The sequence below is a fragment of the Lycorma delicatula genome, chromosome 5 (assembly GCF_047948215.1).
Source record: "Lycorma delicatula isolate Av1 chromosome 5, ASM4794821v1, whole genome shotgun sequence".
Classification (NCBI taxonomy): Eukaryota; Metazoa; Arthropoda; class Insecta; order Hemiptera; family Fulgoridae; genus Lycorma; species Lycorma delicatula.
This window is the reverse complement of record NC_134459.1, coordinates 17,396,801-17,420,136: the sequence shown is the minus strand read 5'-3', so window position 1 is coordinate 17,420,136 and position 23,336 is coordinate 17,396,801. Positions and strand designations below refer to the sequence as shown.

At 28.9% G+C, this 23,336-nt stretch overlaps 1 protein-coding gene across 8 annotated transcripts in view; it reads left to right on the top strand.

The window, feature by feature from the left end:
- The window catches only part of LOC142324763 (uncharacterized), a 101,010-nt gene that overhangs the window by 44,273 nt on the left and 33,401 nt on the right, over positions 1 to 23,336 (top strand). For 2 of the 8 annotated variants that reach the window (XR_012756387.1, XR_012756386.1), the window contains exons 1-5: positions 5,677 to 5,746; positions 9,309 to 9,453; positions 17,456 to 17,586; positions 19,488 to 19,647; positions 21,149 to 21,439. Coding sequence is in view for 2 of the 8 variants with exons in the window: in XM_075365728.1 (XP_075221843.1) it covers positions 5,677 to 5,706 (30 nt within the window). In the remaining 6 variants the exon portion in view is untranslated. Of the gene's footprint in view, positions 1 to 5,676; positions 5,747 to 9,308; positions 9,454 to 14,547; positions 14,781 to 17,455; positions 17,587 to 19,487; positions 19,648 to 21,148; positions 21,440 to 23,336 lie in introns of those variants that run through there. The other 6 variants (XR_012756390.1, XR_012756389.1, XR_012756388.1 and 3 more) reach the window with 6 other exon arrangements.

Here is a 23,336-nt window from a genome sequence, read left to right as displayed (position 1 = left end):
AACTATAAGTAATTAATGAAATCTGTGCAGTTATACCATACCAATATTCTCAACAAAAATAATAATTATAGAAGAATGACTGATTTCATCAACAGTTACAATCTTGATCCTAATTATAGGACTTATACATGAATGAAAAATAGGAATACTAAAATGAAGAAATTAAGGAGAATAGTTAAATATAACATTTACTTTGCAAATAAAAATTATTGAATAATCAATTTCTCTTAAATAGAGTAAAGAAGTAAAATTACAATTAATTTCGACTTAATTTTAAGGATAATCCTCATACTCAATTTAATTGAAGCTAAATAGAAGCTATTCACTGTTAATGAAAAAATTGATTATATCCAGTTAAAAGAATAAAAAGTAAAGGAGCCGCTAACTACCTTTCAAGTGAAATCACTTTATTCTTATTTATATAGTTTTAAAAAAACAATACACTTCCAATGTATAAATAAATAAATTTTATAAATGTCCAGAGAAAAAATTCATAACAATTTCAATGTTAGGCTTTTAGTTAAGCTATCCGAACAATAAAACTTAAGAATATTTAAAGTAAACCTATCAAAAAAACCTAACCATTGCAAAAATCCAACTAAACCACCCGAAACAAAATAATTCTAACCAACCCACATCAACTAATCTATAACTAAAATAACAAAAACTAAAAAACCGATAGTTTATATATATATATATATATATATAAAAAAGAGAATTTATCAATGATTACTTAAAAAGTTACTAATTTATTTACCGCCTTTTATTGATATTTTTTTTCAAGTTGAATTTTGTTAATAATTTTGAGGCTATATTAACAAAGCATGTTGATAAAAACATATTATAAAATTAACAAACAAAGTATAAAACAAATATACTGTTTGATCACTTACTATTCCATTATTCAGCTTCTATTAAGAATACATCTTATTTAATATTTAAAATATTAAAACCATTTTAAATACTTATAATTCACACCAACTCTACAATATTTATAAATATTATTATAAAAAAAAAGTGAACAAGTATCTATTTGTTGATGAGTTACTCTACACTGATAATTTAAAGTAGTGAATATACAGTCAACTCCTGGTAACAAACCTTGATAATGCGATTTTGTTTTTTGTTTCCCTCAAAAAAACCTGCCTTACTTAAACAAAAAAATCCATGGGTAACGTGAAAAAATTATTGTGGGAAATTGTACATCTACAAGTTAAGGTGATCAAATGATTGATTACCTCTATAACACAAAAAACTATGTTTAAATTTAAACGTTACACAGCTTTACTTTTTTATACAAACCTTACCTCTCTATCTCAAAGTTCTTGCTATGAAGCTTGCTATCTGCAATCCTGTTCCGGTAAACAAACATATTGTAACTTGTTGATTGCTGCTGACAACTGTCAATGTAGCATATTCTCAGTTGTGGTGTTGTGTGAGTGTACAGTTTATTGGAGTTAAGTATAGTGCATTAAGTGCTAAAAGAAAGGTCAACATTTAACTATCAAAGATAAATTTAAATTAATTCAAGCAGTGAACACAGGGGAAAGAGGAAAAAAGGACTGGACATTGTTGTTTAGTTTAACATCCAGTCTAGTATTTTATTCACAATTTCAAAGAATGAGGCAGAGAGGTTTTTAAACAAGTCAATACAAGCAAAGAGAGAAGCTGATTTTCCTGATGAAAAGTGTTTGGTTGGTGGTTCAAACAGAGCCAGACAAAAACATAACTTTGGTGATCCACTTTTAAAATAAAAGGCAGGAAATGTTGCTAAAAGTTTACAAATGGGTCAAATTACAATTTTTATCGGCAAATACGACATCAAAACTTCAGCCCCTGGATCAGGGTTTAATTAAAAACTTCAAAATATTGTATCGGACTGAAGTTGTACAAAATTTTATCAGATGCATTGAAGAGGGTAAGAATGTAGTATTAACTAAAGAGTTATATGTTACTGTTAGTGTACTGTGTTCACTGATATTTACAAAAACATTAAAATATCAAATTCAATAATATCATCAAACTATGTCACTAATATTCCCTTTATATAATATTTTGCTATATATGTATAATTTTTTTGAAGGAATAAAATCTATTTAAAAATTTGTAAAAAAATAGAATTCTTTTCCTACTGTGACAAATAAATAAAACATCAACCATTTATTTGCATCTATGTAACAAGTACTTATCCAACATAAGTAATTAATTATTATTTAAGTAATTTATCCAACATTTAAGTAAAAAAGTAGTTAGATTTTTTTTTTTTGAAAATAGTATGTGTATAATAAATTCATCTTTTTTTTCAGTAGAAATGGTTATTGTCATAGATCTTTCTCAAATTTTGTATATAGATAGGGTGGATAAATAGTAAAGTTATTCTTTCTATATCTCTGTAGCAATATTCCTTTTATTATACAGAACTATATCAATTATTCTTCAATTTTTACCATCAGACTTTTATAGAATGTAATAAAACACCATAATTTATTTTTTTAAGGATATCGTTTAATTATTAAGCTGAACCTTGAATTAAATCAAACTTTCATCAAAAGGTTGAAATCAATAATGAAACAGTTTGTAATAAATCCATATTTGAACGACTTGTTTTATTATTATAAAGTGTGATAAATAAACCTGTAATAGAAATTATAACCTGAAGGATCTGATTTAATGTCTTCTCTGGAAATATCAATGGTTAACATTGGCTAGGGTGGTGTGATCTCACCACCATCAACCTGTAACTAATTGTAAAAATAAAAACTATACCTATTACCTAAGCTTACAGTGAAGAATATGGGTATGCCAAAAAATGAGGGATATTTTGTTGTATTTGTTTTTATTAGGCTTGATAATTGTTTTTCAGATATGGTTTTTGGTTATTCAGTAAAGTAGAAGTTGAAAGAATGTTTATAAATGTGATACCCGACTCAGATATTTTCATACATATAAAATAAATTTTTGCTACAATCGTGTTTGACCCCTGGTGATTCCAATTTCTTGGAATTTTCCTGGCAGGTTTTATTGATGGTTTGCTATTGTATTGAATCTAATGATTCGGTTTTTTATTTAAATACATTGATTTAATACATACATTTTCTTTGCATGTGGTAAGTTAATTTTCAGATTACTTCCAACATTTTGATGAAAAATGTTTTCTTGTCTGCCGTACACAAGGCTGAAATGTAATGTACAGTCGCTCATAACTCACAACTGTTTAGAGATAGTTAAATGAAACAATATGATATAGAATTACATTTTACTTCCTGCTAAATCTTATGTTTTACAAAAATATACATTTATTTTCTACTTAGTCACCATTTACACGTACACATTTCTTCCAATTGTGAACCAGTTTTCTCATTCTGTCAATGAAGAATGCTGGCAATCTTTCCTTGATCTACAACCTCACTGCATTTTTCAGTTACATAGTAAAATGAATTTTCTTAATACCCCTCTAATTAACAAGTTTCAAAATTACTTTCAAGTTTCAGTCTAATGAATGTTCAGCAATCCATGTGGATTGTTAAATGAACACCTCTTTAAGAGTTTTAACGCCTCTATGTACTGCACAGAATTTATAAGCAATCAGCTATCCAGGTAGTCTCATTCATGTGTTTAGAATCCCAGAACTCTGTCAAGAAAATTGTTTTTGCTGAGAGGTTTTGTTTTGAATTTTTTTAGTTTTTAAGAGTGCAGTGTGACAAAGTGCATGTCATGATGCAGCATCCAGTTGTATTTGATGGCTGGTTTCATGTGGGCAACTCTTTTCTGCAATCTTTCAAGAATTTCTCAGTAAACATATTGATTTACAGTCTGTTCTGTAGGCAAAAACTCTTTATAGACAATGCCATTACTACTGAAGAAACAAATTAGCATGGTTTTGATTTCTGAGTTGCTCATTTTTACTTTTTTGAGACGTGATAAGTTTGAAGTGTGCCACTCCTTGCTCTGGCAATTTTTTTCTGGTTCATACTCAAATATCCAAGATTCATCATCAATAATAACATTTTGTTATTATTTATCCATAGAAAATCCGGACCAGTTTCAGTTCGCTCTAGAAGATCGCAACACACTTCCATCCTTTTGTTTTTCTGTTCAACAGTGAGGTTTTTTGGGACCAATTTTGCACAAAAGTTTTTCATGTCCAATTTGTTTGTCAAAATTTGATGGATTTGGTATTGTTCAAATTCAATTGTTCTGCAACCATTTTCATAGTTAATTGCAGGTTGTACTGTATCAAGTCTGATTCACTCAGCATTGTTATCACTTTTTGACGTTAACGGTCTTCCAGAGTGTGGATTGTCCTTACTCCTGGCCATTTGAAAATGCTTTAAACCATCAAAAAACTTGGGCTCGTGACAGTGTGTCATCTCCATAGGCCCTTTTCAATTTTGAAAAAGTTTCAGTAGCATTCTCACCAAGTTTAACACAAAACTTGATTGCACATCGTTGCTCATAATTAGTATCGCTCATTTTTATAATGCACAACAAAAACTCGTTTCATGAAAAGTTTGTTTACATCTCATGTGGCAACAGTAGACTAAAAATATTAATACCTAATATAAATCCAGCTGTTCATATAACCATATGTTTACTAGTAACTTTACAGTGTTGCCACTGAGGCTGCCAATAAAAACTAGTTCATTACTTTATTTACAGACCTCGTATATAAAGCATAGTGTTGTTGCACAGTTTTGTTGTTAACATGCTTCATACACATACACATACACACACATACACACACACACTTACACACAGCATGTTTTGTTTAAGTAAGGGCCGTTTTGATATAAAAATTGAAATAAGCAAAAAGGAGATATTTATTATAACAATATAAATATATATATATATTGTTATGAACGATCTCGCCTGAAGACCGTTAACATGTTGTGGTAGATTTTAGAACGGGGTTGGACTGTATGTTCATAGGTGATCAATGAAGACAGTGCCTTGTTGCTTGCTGAATAATGGTTTAATGAATTGTTGTCTTGACAGTTAATGAAATGAATTGTAACATAACATATAACTTGACATATAAAATTAAATACAACATTAAAGCTAACGTTCATCCGAACAAAGAATGAAGTTCATCCGGACTAAGAGTATGACGTGACTGCCTTGGATCAGATTCGAGCTTGAATGAAATAAATTAGTCGCTACCTCATAATGACCACTCCCTGCGGCATTATGACATAGGACATGGCGTGATCAGATCGCCTGACCAAGCTTGCCGTGGGGACTCTAGCCCTCGCTAGGTAGCAGCACCCATTGGCAAAGTAGAACATAACATATATATATTCCCCCATGCCTTTTGTTTTGAATTGAATGTGTAAGTTTTGTAAGCGTTTTACAGTACATATCGGTATTAACTTTTCTTCCACGTTCAAGAAATTCAATCAGCAATTTCTCTTCGGCATCTCAAAAAACCATAGCCTTAAGCTTTTTCATTGAACTTCAAGGGATAATGAATGCCGCCATTGCATTGATTGCTGCTTTGTCTTAACATTTGAATAAGATATCCACGTTTTAAAATTTAAATTACATTTTTTAAATTAAAAATGTAATATACAATTAGGAAGTATAATTTAATATTGCTTTATGTGTATAAAAGATTAATTTTTTTATGAAAAATGTTTCATAAATATAAATTAATTTGATATTTTGATTTATTTACAGTGCTGTGCCCAACATAAAGCTCGGATGTAATAAAAGTTTCTTCCAATAATATGAAAACGGCGTTAAATGGGTAATTACATATATATTTACAACATACAGTTAACATGACAAATACAATGCATGTATAATAATAAATAATAATAATAATAATAATTATAGGCTAATAATTGTATTGTACTGTACTGTACTGTACTGTATATGTAAAGAAAATTGTCTAATTTAAATCAATATTAAATTAAGTATAATAAATGCTCGTATCTTTGTAATGATATTATTATGCATAATATTTTCTATGTTTTTACTATACTCTTTGTGACAGTGGCAGCTAATTTAGAGTGATTCATGAATATTTATCAATGCTCACAACTATAGGCTTGGGCCCAGAGTTAACAGTTGCTACATGAGATGGTGATGAATTCATAGTATGAAAAATTAACTTATCATAGTTAGTTAATTAAAGTTATAAATTAATTAATTAAAACTATAATTGAATTGTATTAATTTGTCAGTATAATATTTAATTTAATAAGTTAGTTGTTTACAATTTTATGAGTGCATAGTTGTGATTAGTGTATGCTTTATTTGTAAAGTAAAATATTCAAGTGATAAATAAATTGAAATGAATCCGGTTTACATCTTTAAATTACGATGGTAATCAAAGATTGAATTTATTTATCATATAAATGTATATATGTGCCTGCAACAGATAAAAATTGTTTTTAAGTAATTAAAAATTCAATTATGTAAAGGAAAGAGGGATGATCTCATGATGGAAAATCAGTTCTGAAACCAATAATAAAAAAAAAAAGTTAGCAGTGTTTGGTAGAACTACTCTGCATGAAGAAGTTGCTGATTAAGTTAAAGGGTAAAAGGGTTAAATCTAAGTAATTTTTTAACTTATAGGTGCTATCTTTATCTCCCATTATCTTATAAAATAGAATTATTAAAATTGTTTGGGCATTTCATCAATTATTATTTTTTAAACATTGTGGATAAGAATATCAAAAATATGGTAATCATTAAACTTTTAATTTTGAAAGTGATCACTTTTTGATTTTTCAATTTCTAAATCTAATATCGTTATTATTTATTTGAAGAAGGTATACCACCTTCTTAAGTAGTATCTTAAGTAGAAATCAACCCAAGAAACAGGATGTCAAAATATAGGCTGAAGATATTTGACATGTAAATAATAATTAAAATAAAAAAACGTAAAAACTGTGTAAGAAAATTGCATTATAGCGATGTATAATGGTTTTTTCCTAAAATGCAGAGAAAATTTTATTGAATCTATTTCATAAAAATTTGTTAGTTACTTTTAAAACAAATGCTTTGAATTTATTACATTACTCTTAACACCGTTATTTAATATAATAATTTGAAGCTGCCACTGACATCAGTGTTTTTAATTATCTATTTATTAAAATATACATACATTTACATGTTGTAGGAAATATAATAATGTACATATTTTTGGTCTACTTATTTGTATTTATTTATACAAATAAGTAGACCAAAAATATGTACATTATTATAAAGGTAAAATTGTATTCCATTTCAAGCATAATATTTTTTGCTTTTTTCATTAAACAATTGTTTATAATTTATGAATTTATGTACAGTAATGTTTCTTAGAAAATTTTTAATTTATTCATTTTTGTTTATTTATTTATTATTTATTGTTGTTATGTTACCAGTCTGTTTACTTTTTTCATCATATATACTTTAATTATGTATTTGTAATTAGTATATTTGATGATAAGAAAGTAGGCTTAACAAGAAATAATATCTATAATAACATATTGTAATTTTTTAATGGTAATGTAAATGTGATATTTCAAGGCTAGATTAATGAAGCTAATGTATTGATGATAATGCTATTAAATGTGAATATATTTCTCTAATTATGTTAGTGTTTAAAACAAACAAAAATTTCATGTGTAATTTGTATCATTAATGATAAATTAGTGATGTTTTTAATTAGATATAAGTAATCAAATTGTGCAGTGTTTATTAATAATAAATTACTTTAATGCATTAAAGTTGGCTCTCATTAATCAGAACTAAAGCAGTCGAATAAAATAAATAGTTGGTTTATGTGTTAGGTATGATGATGTAACAAAAATCTATTTCTGTTCATTTTATTGAGAAAAACTATAACTAAAGATAATATATAAATATAAACATATTTAAAAATCACAATAGTTTATTTATTTTCAAACAGAAATATGTTTGTTTATTGAACTAAAATGAAAAGAAAGTACAGTTGCTATCTTGAAGTAGTAAAACTTATTAATACTTAGAAAGAAAAATTGATTTTATTTCATTAAAAAGTAACTTTTACTTTTTAATGTAAAAAAAAAAATTTATGATTGAAGTGAAAACTTCTTTGGGCGTGTTGTGTCAGAATTTTTTGTACATACGAATTACCCATGTAATTCGAATGTACAAAAAATGAACATGGGAAAAAAAATTGCCGACTCAAAATCTGTAACATAGCGCAAGACGCTAAGCATATATAAGTGGGTTAGTTCTCACAAAATACAACAGATGGTGCTGATGTGAGACCGCATACTTCAAAATAGTTTAATATAAAAAATTGTTCGTTTCAGCTAATTAAACCAACTTGAAATAATTTTTAACAATTAGAAATTAGTTTGAATCAATAAAATATTTATTTTTAGCAGTAATAATTTATTTTAATTAAATAAATACCTACTTAATAATTTTTAATTCAATTCAAATAATCTCACATCAATCAATGCCATCGCTTGCATTTTAAGAGAGCTAACCAAGACCAGCACTATGTATATTGTACATTTTAAAATTCAGCAGATTCAAACAATTTCTTTTACACTCCACGCAATTTTAAATTTAATAAATTAATACATAACAAAAATTTCCTTTGTAAACATTTAATTCATGTAGAATCGCGCATGTAATTATAATAGGTTGTAGTATCTATATTCTGACCGAGCTTTATAATAATTTAAAAACATATTTTATCAGTTATGATGGAAAATGAAGATATATGCTATAGTTCAATAAATAGCCGCAAATGTACTGACGATGAAAATTTGACTTATAAAATATTCAAAAAAGAAAATCATGAAGAGAATGACAGTAATAATGAAGAAAATTATGAAAAAATAGTGACAAAGTAATGGTTAAAAATAAAGCCATGACAGAACATTTTCTCCAAAAAAATAAACATTCTAACACAAGATTGCGTGTTCAGCGATATAGAGAAAGGCAAAAGAGCAATTCTTCACAATCAGAAATGTCTGATGAAAAAAAAAACACGAAAAACAAAATTACTTGTATGAAAACATAGAGATAAAAAAATTCTGACAAAATGTGCCTAAAGAAGTTTTCACTTCAAAAATAAATTCAGTTAATTCTGAAATGAATTAACTGAAAATAATTTTTTGATTTAATCTGGTTTGGTAGACTTACTTAACGTTATTTGTTTTGAATACGTATGTTTATTTGTATATCAGTACCACAGGAAAACTACTTAAGTGCAATTTAGCATTATTTTTTTTAATATTATAATAAATGCTAAGTATTAAAGGTCAAATGTTTTGCAATAATAGTAAATCTGAAATAATAACTTTTAATGTGGTCCTTAGTTGTTTTCTAGTTTGATATTAAGCTGCTGCTAGGTTGCATTTTACGACTAAAATAGATCGCACTATAGATGGAAAAAACCATCTACTTCCAATCAGTCATCAAATTCAGCTCAAGTATTTTGTAAAATGGCATATACAATTAAAGGTATTAAAAGTATTAGTAATTATAATAATTTAATTATTATTATAACCTTTAACCCTTTGAACCCCGGTCCAAAAGTTTGATGATTAAAATTTTTTACCTAAACTTTGTGCTTTAATCATCAAAATTAATTTCTCATCTTCTGTTCTGTTAGAAGATGAGACAAGTGCTATTGTTATAGTAGAGGTGTCAAAATGTTAAAAGAAGTTGTTTTATTGATAAAAATACATTAAATTATGTTTAAAAGATTAAAAATAAATAAATAATATAAAATGTATAAATAAAACATTATTTTGAAAATTTTTACCTACAAAACAAGAAAGATTTATTGGTGGGAAACTATTTTATTTCATTCCAAACATAGTCTATAATATACAAAAAAAAAAAATTATAACTAAGTAAAAAATTAAGTTCACTATAAATGTTGAAGTAGAAGGCTGGTCAATCATAAGATCTGTATCGGTAAACAAAATGTCTCTAATATTAGACTCCGAATCATTTTCAGGAATATATGTGGGGTCCACGTCGGTATCATCAAAAAAAATTTGAAATTTCTGAGGCCATTGATCTATCATGTCTGTAGTGAAGCATCAAGCTCTCTGTCAATTTCACTCAATCTGTCAGCTAAATTTCCAGCCATAGTTCAGTTAAATTATATACATAAAACACTAACAGACAGATGAAAATCACTATACACATCAAAATAACACAGGAACACTGGTATTAAAATAATAACACATGTACTTGCAATGTTATAATAAACAAATACAGCAACACACGGACGGACTACTAGCAAATGATGTAGTAAACAAAACAACAGCTGTTACCGGATGTCAGCTCCATACAGTGTATATATTTATTTTGTTGTAGCATTTTTCTTAAAAAGTGCTATAACAAACTTAAGTAACAAAATATTTCGTAACAATTATTAATATATTAAGAATAATATGGAATACAAAGAACATGTATTGTTTTCACAAAAATATAAAAATAATCAGTTTTAAAGCAGAAATATCTTGGCAACAATATCATCGCCTGATATTTTTGATGCAGTTAATGATGACTGATGTATCGCCACCGTGGGGTTTATAGCTACTTCAGTCACAACATATTGGCATCGATGGTTTAAAGTTATTTTAATTGTATTATTTTAATAATAAAACAAAGCTACTACAATAAATAATAATACAATAAAGCTACTAATAAACTTTATCTATTACACTGAATAGGTAATCAGAAAATCTCATTTTTATGAAAATTATGATTTTTTTTATATCAATTAGAGTATATGATATTTCATTTCCTCTACACCCTCCAGTGGTTTCATCATAATCGTGCAAAATAAATTTGTTGTTTTTGGATCATCATTTAATGTCCATAGCTTTCCGAGATAAATTGATTGTTTGTCATAAAGGAACGGGATAGGCAAGAGTTTCTGTAAATCCACCATTAAAAGGGCGTTTTCCATCAATTCCTGTCTAGCTTTCAGTTTATAGCATTTATCAGCCTCGTCCAAATGAGTGTTTTTTTTTTTGTAACAAAGAAGCTCTTTTTTCCAGTTGTCTCTTTAATTGACAAATTATACTCTTTGTTGAAAACTTTAAGGGAAAGCCATTCTTTTGCCACCTCATTACTTGATTTCCATTTTGATCACACGCATATGTATAAGAAAAACCACTATATGTATATTTAATCTACACCCACGATATATTTTTTATATTCTATCTTGAATATAATGGCTCTCGTAAGCTGGGTATTTGTCTTATGAGCTTTTATTGCTGAAAGGCTCCTGGAATAGACGGAATACCTGTAGAATTACTGCGCAGTGCAGGTGAGGAAGCGATTGATAGATTATACAAACTGGTGTGTAATATTTATGAAAGTCATGATATCAAAGAAAGCAGGGGCAGATAAATGTGAAGAATACAGAACAATTAGTTTAACTAGTCGTGCATCAAAAATCTTAACTAGAATTCTATACAGAAGAATTGAGAGGAGAATGGAAGAAGTGTTAGGAGAAGACCAATTTGGTTTCAGGAAAAGTATAGGGACAAGGGAAGCAATTTTAGGCATCAGATTAAGAGTAGAAGGAAGATTAAAGAAAAACAAACCGACATACTTGGCGTTTATAAACCTAGAAAAGTCATTCGATAACGTAGACTGGAATAAAATCTTCAACATTTTAAAAGAATTAGGGTTCAAATACAGAGATAGAAGAACAATTGCTAACATGTACAGGAACCAAACACCAACAGTAACAATTGAAGAACATAAGAAAGAAACCGTAATAAGAAAGGGAGTCCGACAAGGATGTTACCTATCTCCGTTACTTTTTAATCTTTACATGGAACTAGCGGTTAATGATGTTAAAGAACAATTTAGATTCGGAGTAACAGTACAAGGTGAAAAGATAAAGATGCTACGATTTGCTGATGATATAGTAATTCTAGCCGAGAGTAAAAAGGATTTAGAAAAAACAATGAACGGCGTAGATGAAATCCTACGCAAGAACTATCGCATGAAAATAAACAAGAAGAAAACAAAAGTAATGAAATGTAGTAGAAATAACAAAGATGGACCACTGAATGTGAAAATAGGAGGAGAAAAGATTATGGAGGTAGAAGAATTTTGTTATTTGGGAAGTAGAATTACTAAAGATGGACGAAGCAGGAGCGATATAAAATGCCAAATAGCACAAGCTAAACGAGCCTTCAGTAAGAAATATAATTTGTTTACATCAAAAATTAATTTAAATGTCAGGAAAAGATTTTTGAAAGTATATGTTTGGAGTGTCGCTTTATATGGAAGTGAAGCCTGGACAATCGGAGTATCTGAGAAGAAAAGATTAGAAGCTTTTGAAATGTGGTGCTATAGGAGAATGTTAAAAATCAGATGGGTGGATAAAGTGACAAATGAAGAGGTATTGCGGCAAATAGATGAAGAAAGAAACATTTGGAAAAATATAGTTAAAAGAAGAGACAGACTTATAGCCCACATACTAAGGCATCCTGGAATAGTCGCTTTAATATTGGAAGGACAGGTAGAAGGGAAAAATTGTGTAGGCAGGCCACGTTTGGAATATGTAAAACAAATTGTTAGGGATATAGGATGTAAAGGGTATATTGGAATGAAACGACTAGCACTAGATAGGGAATCTTGGAGAGCTGCATCAAACCAGTCAAATGACTGAAGACAAAAAAAAAAAAATCAATATGACAAATACGAATTATATTAAATTTTTAATTAAGTAAGACAACAGATAAGCAGAAAATAAGGAATATAATGAAGTTGTATAAATACACACGATAATATAAAAGTAATTTTTTTTTGGATAATAGCTGCCTCCTAAACAATAGAACAATAATCATATAAAGGTAATAAAGGTAAATGATTTAGCTTGCTGCAGAAGGGTATTTACCAAAAGGTAGAAGGAAAAAATTGTGCAGGCAGGCAACGATTGGAATATGTAAAACAAATTGTTAGGAATGTAGGATGTAGGGGGTATACTGAAATGAATCAACTAGCACTAGATAGGGAATCTTGGAGAGCTGCATCAAACCAAATGACTGAAGACAAAAAAAAACAAGCAAGTCCCTAAAAAAATTATAAATTCTGGTAAAAATATTATAAATTAATGATTAGGAACTTATAAAGGTTGTAAGTAAATATTACTACACTATTATCATAACATATTAAATATTTTACTTACAAATTTGTGACAATTGCTTCAGACATTCCAAATAATAAATTATGTAAGTTATAATGATATCCTTTAAAATGTTTTGCGTCATACACATTGAATGTGCTCTTAATTTAAAACCAACAACAGCTGGAACATAAGGTGGACTTTCCAGTGTATGATTTGGACAACCGGTAAGACTTCCATCAACCAAATTAGATGGTTCATTCATGTCCTTAACAGTAAACATAGGATTGGTTGGTCGATTAGACATATTGTATTGAGAACGCATTTAAAAAAATTGAAATGACTTGTTTTAAAAATAAATATAATTATGCTTCCAAAATATCTCATCAGACCAATTATACATCTTCATCGATCAAGTTCTAGGTAGTCCAAGCAATTCCAGATAAAGGAACCATACCTTCAAAACCGCCTTCTGTACAGATTTTGAAACTACATTGTCTAATTTTTTGTCACATTTTTAATGCTCATTAATAAACTATAAGTACAGAATTTTCCAACAAAATAGTAAAACTTAATATCAAATAATAATATCAAGAGGATGGGGGCATGAACCTCCTTGAAAAGAATAAAAAATTATGTTCATTATTAATTATTATTAATAATTACCATGACTGGAAACCATCTATTTAATATACTGTTTAACATGCTTGTGAGTTGGTAAACCAGCAATTTTTTTCAGTAACTTATTAAATAGCTTAATATTTCTTACACATATATATGTATGTATATTGAGTGGTCAATTTAAATTGTGACACATCTATATCTCAAAACTACACATTTTAAGAAAAAATGTTTCTTAATGGAAAAATTTTTCATTTCAAGGAGGAAATACGTTTACAACTTATGTTGCTCTTGATAAGGTCAAATAAAGGTAATTTCAATGTTAACTTAATTTTTTTAAATAGGAACCTATATTTTTTATTGCAGAATTGAATTCTTTGCAAAAACAAATTAAAATTTTGTTTCAGACTTTTTTCTAAATTTGATAAGTTTTTTAGTTTATTCATCTTTAAAGATGCTGTAGGCCTATAAATTGGTGTTTTTAATTTCATTAGATCTAGTCCAGCTGATGAGTTACATCCAGCTGATTTTAAATTTTAAATAAAGAAAATTAAATTTTGAATAAATAACCAATTAAAGGATTAACCTATATAAAATCCATTTATGTTTTAATGAATTTTTTTAATCAAATAGTATAATTTTTTTTTACGCTCTTTATTTAAAATAACTACAAAAACTTACTCTACATAAATTACAGCAACATATGTCTGAAGTGTCCTCCTACTTCTGTGATCTTTCCATATGTTTTAAGAACGACCCATTAACATTTAATACAGTTTCTACCTTGATGTTTCTACAGACCTTTATTATATGCTCTTTCATGTTTTCAGGGGTAGTTGATACTTCTACGTAAACGTTATCTTTAAGGAAACCCTCTAAAAAAAAAGTCTACTGGAGTAATGTCAGGGGAACGATGCAGGCCAACGAACTGGACCAGTTCGACCGATCAAATCATTATATTCACGGTTCAAAGCTACTTTGGTGATAATTGAATAATACGCCAGACAGCAATCATGGTGAAACCACATCATTCTTCTCTTCTCCAAGGGTAGTTCATCAAGCAGTAAGGACAACTAATTTTCTAGGAAATCTGCATATTTCTCTCCGGTCCGATTAATTTATAGCCTATGATTCCATAACAAATGTAGACAGTCTACAGACATTGATATTCTACTTCCTTTAGCCACCGTAGATTTTTGACTATCTAGTATTGCATATTATGTCTGTTTACTGCTCCATGATTAGTAAAACCTGATTCGTCGGAAAAAAGAACATTAAGAAAAAATGTTTAATCTACCTGTACTTTTTCAGGCACCCATCAACAAAATGCTACTCTTAATTCAAAGTCACTGCCATGCAATTCCTGATGAACTGAAATGCGGTAGGGACAGAATTTTAGGCGTTTTAATAGTCATTGCTATTTCATTATTTTCTGCTCTCACAGTATTTTGACAGTTCCTATTTATGGCCCCCGTTCTTCCAGCAGCACTAAACTGTTTTACAATTCTGTACACAGAAGCATGACTTGGAATATTTCTACCGGGGAATCGTAGAGCATATAAAGCTACTGTCTGATTAACATTTCAGTGGCATTTTCCATACAGCAAAATTAGCTCAGTTTTTACTCTTAATTGTAAATCGTTACATAATTTCTAATAAATAATAACTAATTAATTTAATATTTAATAGTTGGTGAGTTACAAAGTAATAAAAAAATGAATTGAAGACACTGATCACTTAGACAAATATCATATGTAACTTGAACTACAAATTTAGGCTAATTTAAAAATAAAAAGTTCAATGGTGTTTACATGCTCAACTTCTTCTTCTTCATTATTGATTGTTTTTTATTTAAAATTTAATATCAGCTGGGCTAGACCTAATGAAACTAAAAACACCAATTTATAGACCTACAACATTTTTGAAGATAACTAAAAACTATCAATTTTAGAAAAAAAAGTTTGAAATGAAATGTTAAATGTTTTTGCAAAGAATTCAATTCTCAATAAAAAATATAGGTTACTATTAAAAAAAACTAAGTTGACCCTGAAATGACCTTTATTTGACCTTATCAAGACAACTTGGAAGAACTTTAATAGGAAACATTTTTTCCTAAGATAGTGTAGTTTTTGAGATATATATAGATGTATCTCAATTTAAATGGACCACCCAATATATATATATATATATCAGAGTTATTGACACTATATAAAGGGAATTTGTTTTGCTTTCTTTTATGGAACATTTTTCACAGGTTATTGTGGTTTGTTTCCTAATGAATGAAAGCATTTCTATTTTTTCTTTTTTTTTAATAAAAAAACATGGGATTCTATCTGTATAAATAGTTCTGAAATTATTTTTATTAACAAAATATTGAAACTGAAAAAAAAAGTTATTATTAATATTCAACATGTAAACAAAATAAACAATGACAATAATAGAGACTAAACTTCATAGAATACTCAAGATATATAGATAAAAACAGACACTTGTTTATAGTTTCTATAAATTCTTGCAGAACCTGTAAAAATATAGCCCAGCAGCCATTTAGAATTTCTCTATGAATGCCTAGGCTATGAAAAGGCTTGCTGAGTAAGGCTATTTCTCCATGCTCATCACAGCTGGCATGGAAAATATGAGGGATTTGTAAAAACTTTATATTCGCATAAAAATTAAAAAAAAAAATTTGTTTACAGACTATAATAATGGACATAACAAAAGTCCAATATACTAGTACTAGTAGTCAAATAGTAATAGCATTTATAGTATACTAATATTACAGATATATCTCAATGTTACAGATATAATACTCTCTTACATAAAAACCAATAATAAATCACCAGTATGAAAGGAATAATTAGGTAATCTGTCAAGCAAAATCACTGACCCTAAAAGAAAAATGTTTTTCAGGAACCATTTCTTCAGTTTCATTTTAGACCGCTTGTTTCTATTAAAACAATACAGTTTATTTAACACTGAGGATACCATCCATTTTGCTGTTATTTTAACATTCTATAATTCATTAACTAAAACTAACTTTATACTAGATTGTCTTCTTATTTAAAAAAAAAAAAAGACAAAATGTTTAAACAATACATCACAAGGTTTATCATTAAAGTTTAAGTTATCTAGTTTTAATTTCAGCCAAAACTATATTACTTTAGTAATATAATAAAAAACATTTTGGCTGAAATTAAAACTAGATAACTTAAACTTTAATGATAAACCTTGTGATGTATCATTAAAGTTTAAGTTATCTAGTTTTAATTTCAGCCAAAATGTTTTTTATTATATTACTAAAGTAATATAATAAAAAATATATAATATAATCGCCGAGCTATTAGATCTTTTTTCTCGTCAATCTATTGATGACATACATCGAGCAATAGTTGGTAACACTGACTAGGTTATGCTAGATGGTGTATATGCATATATGCATATGCAATTTTTATTTTGAAATTTTAACATAAGCTGCATTAAGTACTGCATCAGTACATTAACACAATAAAAATTCTTGTCAGGAATGTATGTTTGTGTGTTATGAGACATGTAAGTTTGGTAATGTAGGAGCTATGGAGATACTGTTGCCCAACTACAGAAGCAGACATGTAAAGCACATACCAAATAGCTAATATAGTATATATTATACATGAAAAATTAATTGATTTTTAATTTTATAATCTCTCAAAATATAAAACAGTAGAATCATTAATTTTAACTACTTTATCATTGTTTCAGATGTGCCCATTGTGTCACTAGAGCTTGGTACGAATCTTAATGCTATAAATATCAGGGAAGGAATGGATGTTTATTTTGAGTGTAAAATTAAAGCCAATCCTTGGGTCCGCAGAGTCACTTGGCTACATGATGTCAGTTGTTTTTTTTTTTTTAATTTACTTGCAATTAGTTAATTAATGTACTAAAATATTTTTTCATTATTTTGACTATTTCCTTCGGTAAATATCCTTTGCCGATTTCTTTGGTAGCAACTCAGCCTTTCATCTCCCAGTTCAAATCACAGTTAGGCGTAGCATTTTTCATATGCTACAAAATTTCTACTTCATATTCCTATAGGCCAAGCTTTAAGCTTATGTGATGAAGCATTAAAAAAAAAAATAATAAAAAAATAAGTGATTATTAATGACAGTCTGATGTACGTATAATAGAGTAAACAATCTGTTTTTATATTACAATTATAGTAGTTTGTACTAGCACTAGATAGGGAATCTTGGAGAGCTGCATCAAACCAGTCAAATGACTGAAGACAAAAAAAAAAACAGTAGTTTATATCTGAAAACGAATATGCAAAGTTGTATATATTATTAGTAGCTCTCTGTCAAGTTCTCTGATTCACATGATATTCAGGATGACTTTAAATATATTGTGCAGCTTTTTTGATTCAGAGTCCCACTGGTAGCTGCATATCTTGTTTCTGCAGTGAGTATCTTGTTGCTTACATCTCTACAATGATAGATAATATATCAATAGAATGATAGCTAGGAGATATTGATGAGCTGTTTGTAATATATTATATTTTGTCCACCTAAATTCCAAACTATCTACCTCCCACAATCAGTAACCCTCTGCACCTCACCAACACCCACATTGATTATTATAAATCTTGGTTGGGTATGTATTATAAGATGAATTCTGTATATATGAGATATTCTACTACAGAAACAGGTGATTACAGATGATTGAAAGAGGAGATTCACAGTTTTATTGTTTAATTAGGGATAATGAAATAAATGGCTATTGCACCTTCACTAATTAAATCCTACTACTTTTGAGATGTAAAGATGAAATGTCAATAATCAAAAGCCACATTTAGTAAACTAGTTCTCATAGGTTACTAAAATTAAACAATGCTAGGTACTCTCTTAGTTACATATTATTAATATTTCACTAATGGCTAAAGATCAGTTACTTAAAATAGCGTATCATTATTGTTAGGATATTTTTTTATAAACTTATTAACTAGATACAAAATAGGTTATTAAGATAATATTTAATACTGTGTAATTTATCATTAATTTAGTAAACTAACAAAAAAAAATTGAAATACATAATAATAGCTTAAAAATATATAATATACCAACAGTAATGTTTTACTTATTCTCAAATCAGAGTACTACTGTGATTTTTTTATGACCTTGGATAATTTTTTTATACTTAAACTACAAAAGGTCATGTAATTGAAATAGTAATACTAAATCACGTTCTATTTGAAATAATAATCATGACAGCAATTAAAAAAATTAAAACTTTTTCAGCTAAAAACCTCATAGAAACTTTTCAAACTTAAATTTAAAAAATAAACTGATAAAAGTTTACAAGTCAAGCATTTCTATAAGGGTCTTGGTATTGATGAAAGTGTTTGTGATGGATGAAATTTCCATGATAAATGATGAATATACTGAGTACAATCAAAGACTGAAGGACACATAGAAAGTAGAGTTGAAAGTTTAATCTCAGTGCAATTTTTCTTAGAGTCTATTTTATGAATAGTTTTCAGGAACTAACAAGCGTATTCCAGGAATACTTTGAAGCTACTTACCCTTTAAAACTTAATAATTGAGTTTTGACTTTATTTCATTTAACATCTAATGCAATAAAGAGAAAATGTGTCTGATAAAAAAGTGAAAATTCCAATATTTTTATTTTTTTTTATTTTACTTTTATTAAAGCTATTATTTATCACAATGGTTACTGGTTCATTATATTAGTACAATTAGTATTAACTGGGATTTTTTGTGCTTTTATCTTTTAGGGATGTGAAGTAGAAAATAACTCTTCTGCTGGAGTGATTGTTAGTAATCAGACTTTAGTATTGCAATCAGTTAGTAGGCAAGGAACTGGGCTATATTCATGTCTTGCGTCTAGCTCAGCTGGAGATACTGAAAGTAAACCATTTAACTTGGACGTCAAATGTAAGTATCATACTTTATTTAATTTAAGATAAAGATTTTTTTAATGAATGACACATTATGCAATTAATTTGATGAGTGATATAATAATACTATTGAATTTTAGTATTAGCCTACTGAAAGTAAAACACAAAGCTAAAACTTTTTCCAATAGTATTATTATGTAGCTTTCACATCTTTCCTACACCCATCTTTAAATAAAAAGCTCTGGGAAGTAGGAACAGGTATATAGTTATTAAGTAGTATGACAAACCTTGATTTGTTACACTGAAAATAAAATAAACATTAAATATAATAGCATTTATAAATTGAGGCATTAAAATGAAATCATAGAATAGCCAGAAATATTAACATCCTGAGGAAACAGAAGTTTATGGACCCAAGTTTGAAGCCTTATAAAAAATTAACTATCCACTCGAGTTTAAAACAAATACCCAAAAAATTACATACCATTACTCCATATTTGGAGATATTATACTATTATATTTTACTAATTCTTTAGAGTATGTTTTTCTGTAAGAATAGAAAAAGACACCATGTTACTTTTATTCAACAACATATTTGGATATATGGTTTCAGAAACATTTAATACAGGAATCATTTAGTATTATTATGTTCTGAAAAAAATAAATGATTCCTGTATAAATAAATCATGAGGCAGATGATAAGGGTGCTCATAAGCCTTTAAAAAGCAGAGTGCAGTGTTATAAATGTTACCATGCTGGATGGGATATTTGGGGAGAGATCAGACTAAGGAGTAGTTCCTGAAAAAGGATGTAGCCCATATTAAGGCAACCAGACCTCAAGTTGACTATGGAACATTAATTATCGATTACAGAAGTTGATTATGGAACATTATTATTTGATATGATTTTAACAGCTAAAATTTAAACTATTTATGATTATTTGATTATTGCATACCTAAAAGTAAATTTTATATTAGTTTAAAAACAAATTTACTTACTTAGATATAAATTTAATTTATGAATTAGGAATTAGAGGTTATATTTTTAAAATTTGTGTGGAGTAATTCACATTATGGGAATGAAACGTAGCCAATTGGAAAGGCAAAAAATAATTAACATTTGAAATATAACATTGTGAGAGAATTTTAAAATTATAGTTTTGTAGGACATTAAATGCAAAGGTTTTAAGAAAAACTGAAGAAGAAATAAGTTTGTGTTAAGAATCTTAATTGCAGTAGAAGTAATGTTTTCGATATTATATTAAGACTTTCATAGTTGGCTAATTAGGTTTTAGAAAGAGATTTTAAAGGTAGTAATTGTGAATGGAGACAATGATTAAAGCATAATTCTTTAAAGCAAATATCTATACTATTTGGGCATATATGTTGAGGTTAAAAGATTAGGTAATGTTAGTAGAAGATTAAGTAATGTTAATAGAGGTAAGTCATAGAATAGGAAGGACTGGAAAATTGTATCAAACCACTTATCAAATTAGTGATAAAAAAAATATTTTAGTTTATTTTTATTTTTTTCAATAGATGAACCACACTGTCGTTTAAGTCAGCAAAGAGTATATGGAGTAGCTCGTTTAGAAGAAGTAACCGTCAGTTGTGGAGTAGATGCTAATCCTCCAGCTCTTTGGTTCGGATGGAGTTTCAACAACTCAGCAATTCAAGCACGTTCAGTGGAGAGTTTTGAAGCTGGTGGAGGAAGAAGTATTGACAATTACAAACCTGTTTCAGAAGCTGATTATGGAACATTGCTTTGTTGGGGACGGAACTCTCTTGGATCACAAACAGTACCTTGTGTTTTTCATATTGTACCGGCTGGTAAGTTATTTGTACTTCAGAATAATTATGACTGATTTTATAATTTCTCACTAGATTACAATGGTTTTTTGTAGTGTACTTTACAAATTTATCAGTACAATCTTTATAGTAAATACATCAGTCACAGCTTTTCATACTGGTTATTTAGCAGATAGATACGTACAAAGTACAATGAAAATGTTCCTGTTGCATTTGTAAATCTATTATTTTTTCTGTTTTCAATGTTAATAATTTTTTTCCTCAAGTTAATTATAGCATGCCTTTTTTTCCATCGTTTGTAGTTTCGCCAATTATAGTCATTAGTGACATAAATTAATTACAACATCATAAATAATGAAGCAATAAACACCAAACACAATAAACACAAAATAAAATAAAAATAATAAATGGCTAATAAATATTGGAACATCACCACTCGTCTATTTTCACTGCCCATACTGTAGTCCATAAGGGATCTCACGTTCACTGATGGGAGATATAAGGCCATAGGGAGGACTTAACAGCCATTACTTATTCCTCTGAGAATGTAGTTTAACACAGACTATTTTCATGAAATTGCTCTCACATGTTAATCCTATCAAAGACAATTTGTTGCCACTCTCTTGACACACTCATCAGCCCGATCGTTCCTCAGGATGCCACAATGGTCTGGGACCCATTCGAATACATGCCTTGTTTATTCTGGAAAGGATATCGTAGATTATTTGGATGATGGGTTCAGATCGTCTGCAGGTCAAGATTTCAAGTACACTCATAGTGTCAGTTATTACTAGGAAGCTGTCGGCACTACAGGTACCAATAACTCTCAAGACGAAGTAAACCGCATTGGCCTCACAAAAGAACATAGAGGAGTAGGCACTAAGCTTACATATTAACTCATTGTCAGGGAATGTAATTGAACAGCCACATTCATTGGGAAAGACAGAGTCGTTTGTATAAATGTGTGTGTACCCATTGTACTTATTGGTCATATTGTTAATTGGTTTCTAGCAGATTGGTAACATGGGTCCCATCTACGACTTCCACATGGTAAATTTTTGATCTTTAGAGATGCTTGCAACCAAGAAGCACCACAACCTACATTTCCTTTCCAAGAATATTTGGAACAGGCAGGTCTAGTTCCTGGAAATAGCGAAGCAGTCTGAGGTTGAAAGGCTGTGGTGCTCGATTTGTAGAATGTGAGCAACCCTGGTCATTTGCCTTGAGCAGTTGGAAAAACGGGACCTGCTGATTGCATACTTGATAGCCTGGTATTTCCTCCTGTAATGTAATGAAAGTTTATAGGATTTTGTTCGTAAACTTGGTATAGGGGTAGTGGCAAATGCCCCTGTGGATATGTGAATGCAGGTATTGTGCAAGGAGTCTAGTAAGCCCTTAACTTTTTTTTTCAGTCATACAGGCTAGACCCATATTCCAGCTTCAACAAAACAGTGCTTCTATATGTGTTCAGAATGATGTGTTTATCAGCACCCCAATTGCGAGATTATATGAATTTAAGAACATTAATTCTCCTAAGACATTCAACCTTACTGTACTTAACATGGCTCGAGAAAGTCAGTTTGTCATCAAAAGTCACACCTAGAAGTTTAATCTCAATTGTTCTCTTTATCTCACCTTCACCTAAGTTTAATATGACCATGTTCTTGTATCTGTCTAGCTGTCAAAGCGAAAACAATAAATCTTGATTTATTTGCCAACAATTTAAAATACTACATTGTGTGTATCATTGCAATGAGTTCAGCAAATTCGGCATTATTTTCCTACTAGTTTCAATCTTCTTGTCTTTGCAGGTGATAGTGATATTGTCAGCGAAGGTGACAGTGGTTTTTGCACTGGCAGAGTGATTACATCATTACACAATTTATAGCCATCAAGAAGAGCATCACACTTAGGACAG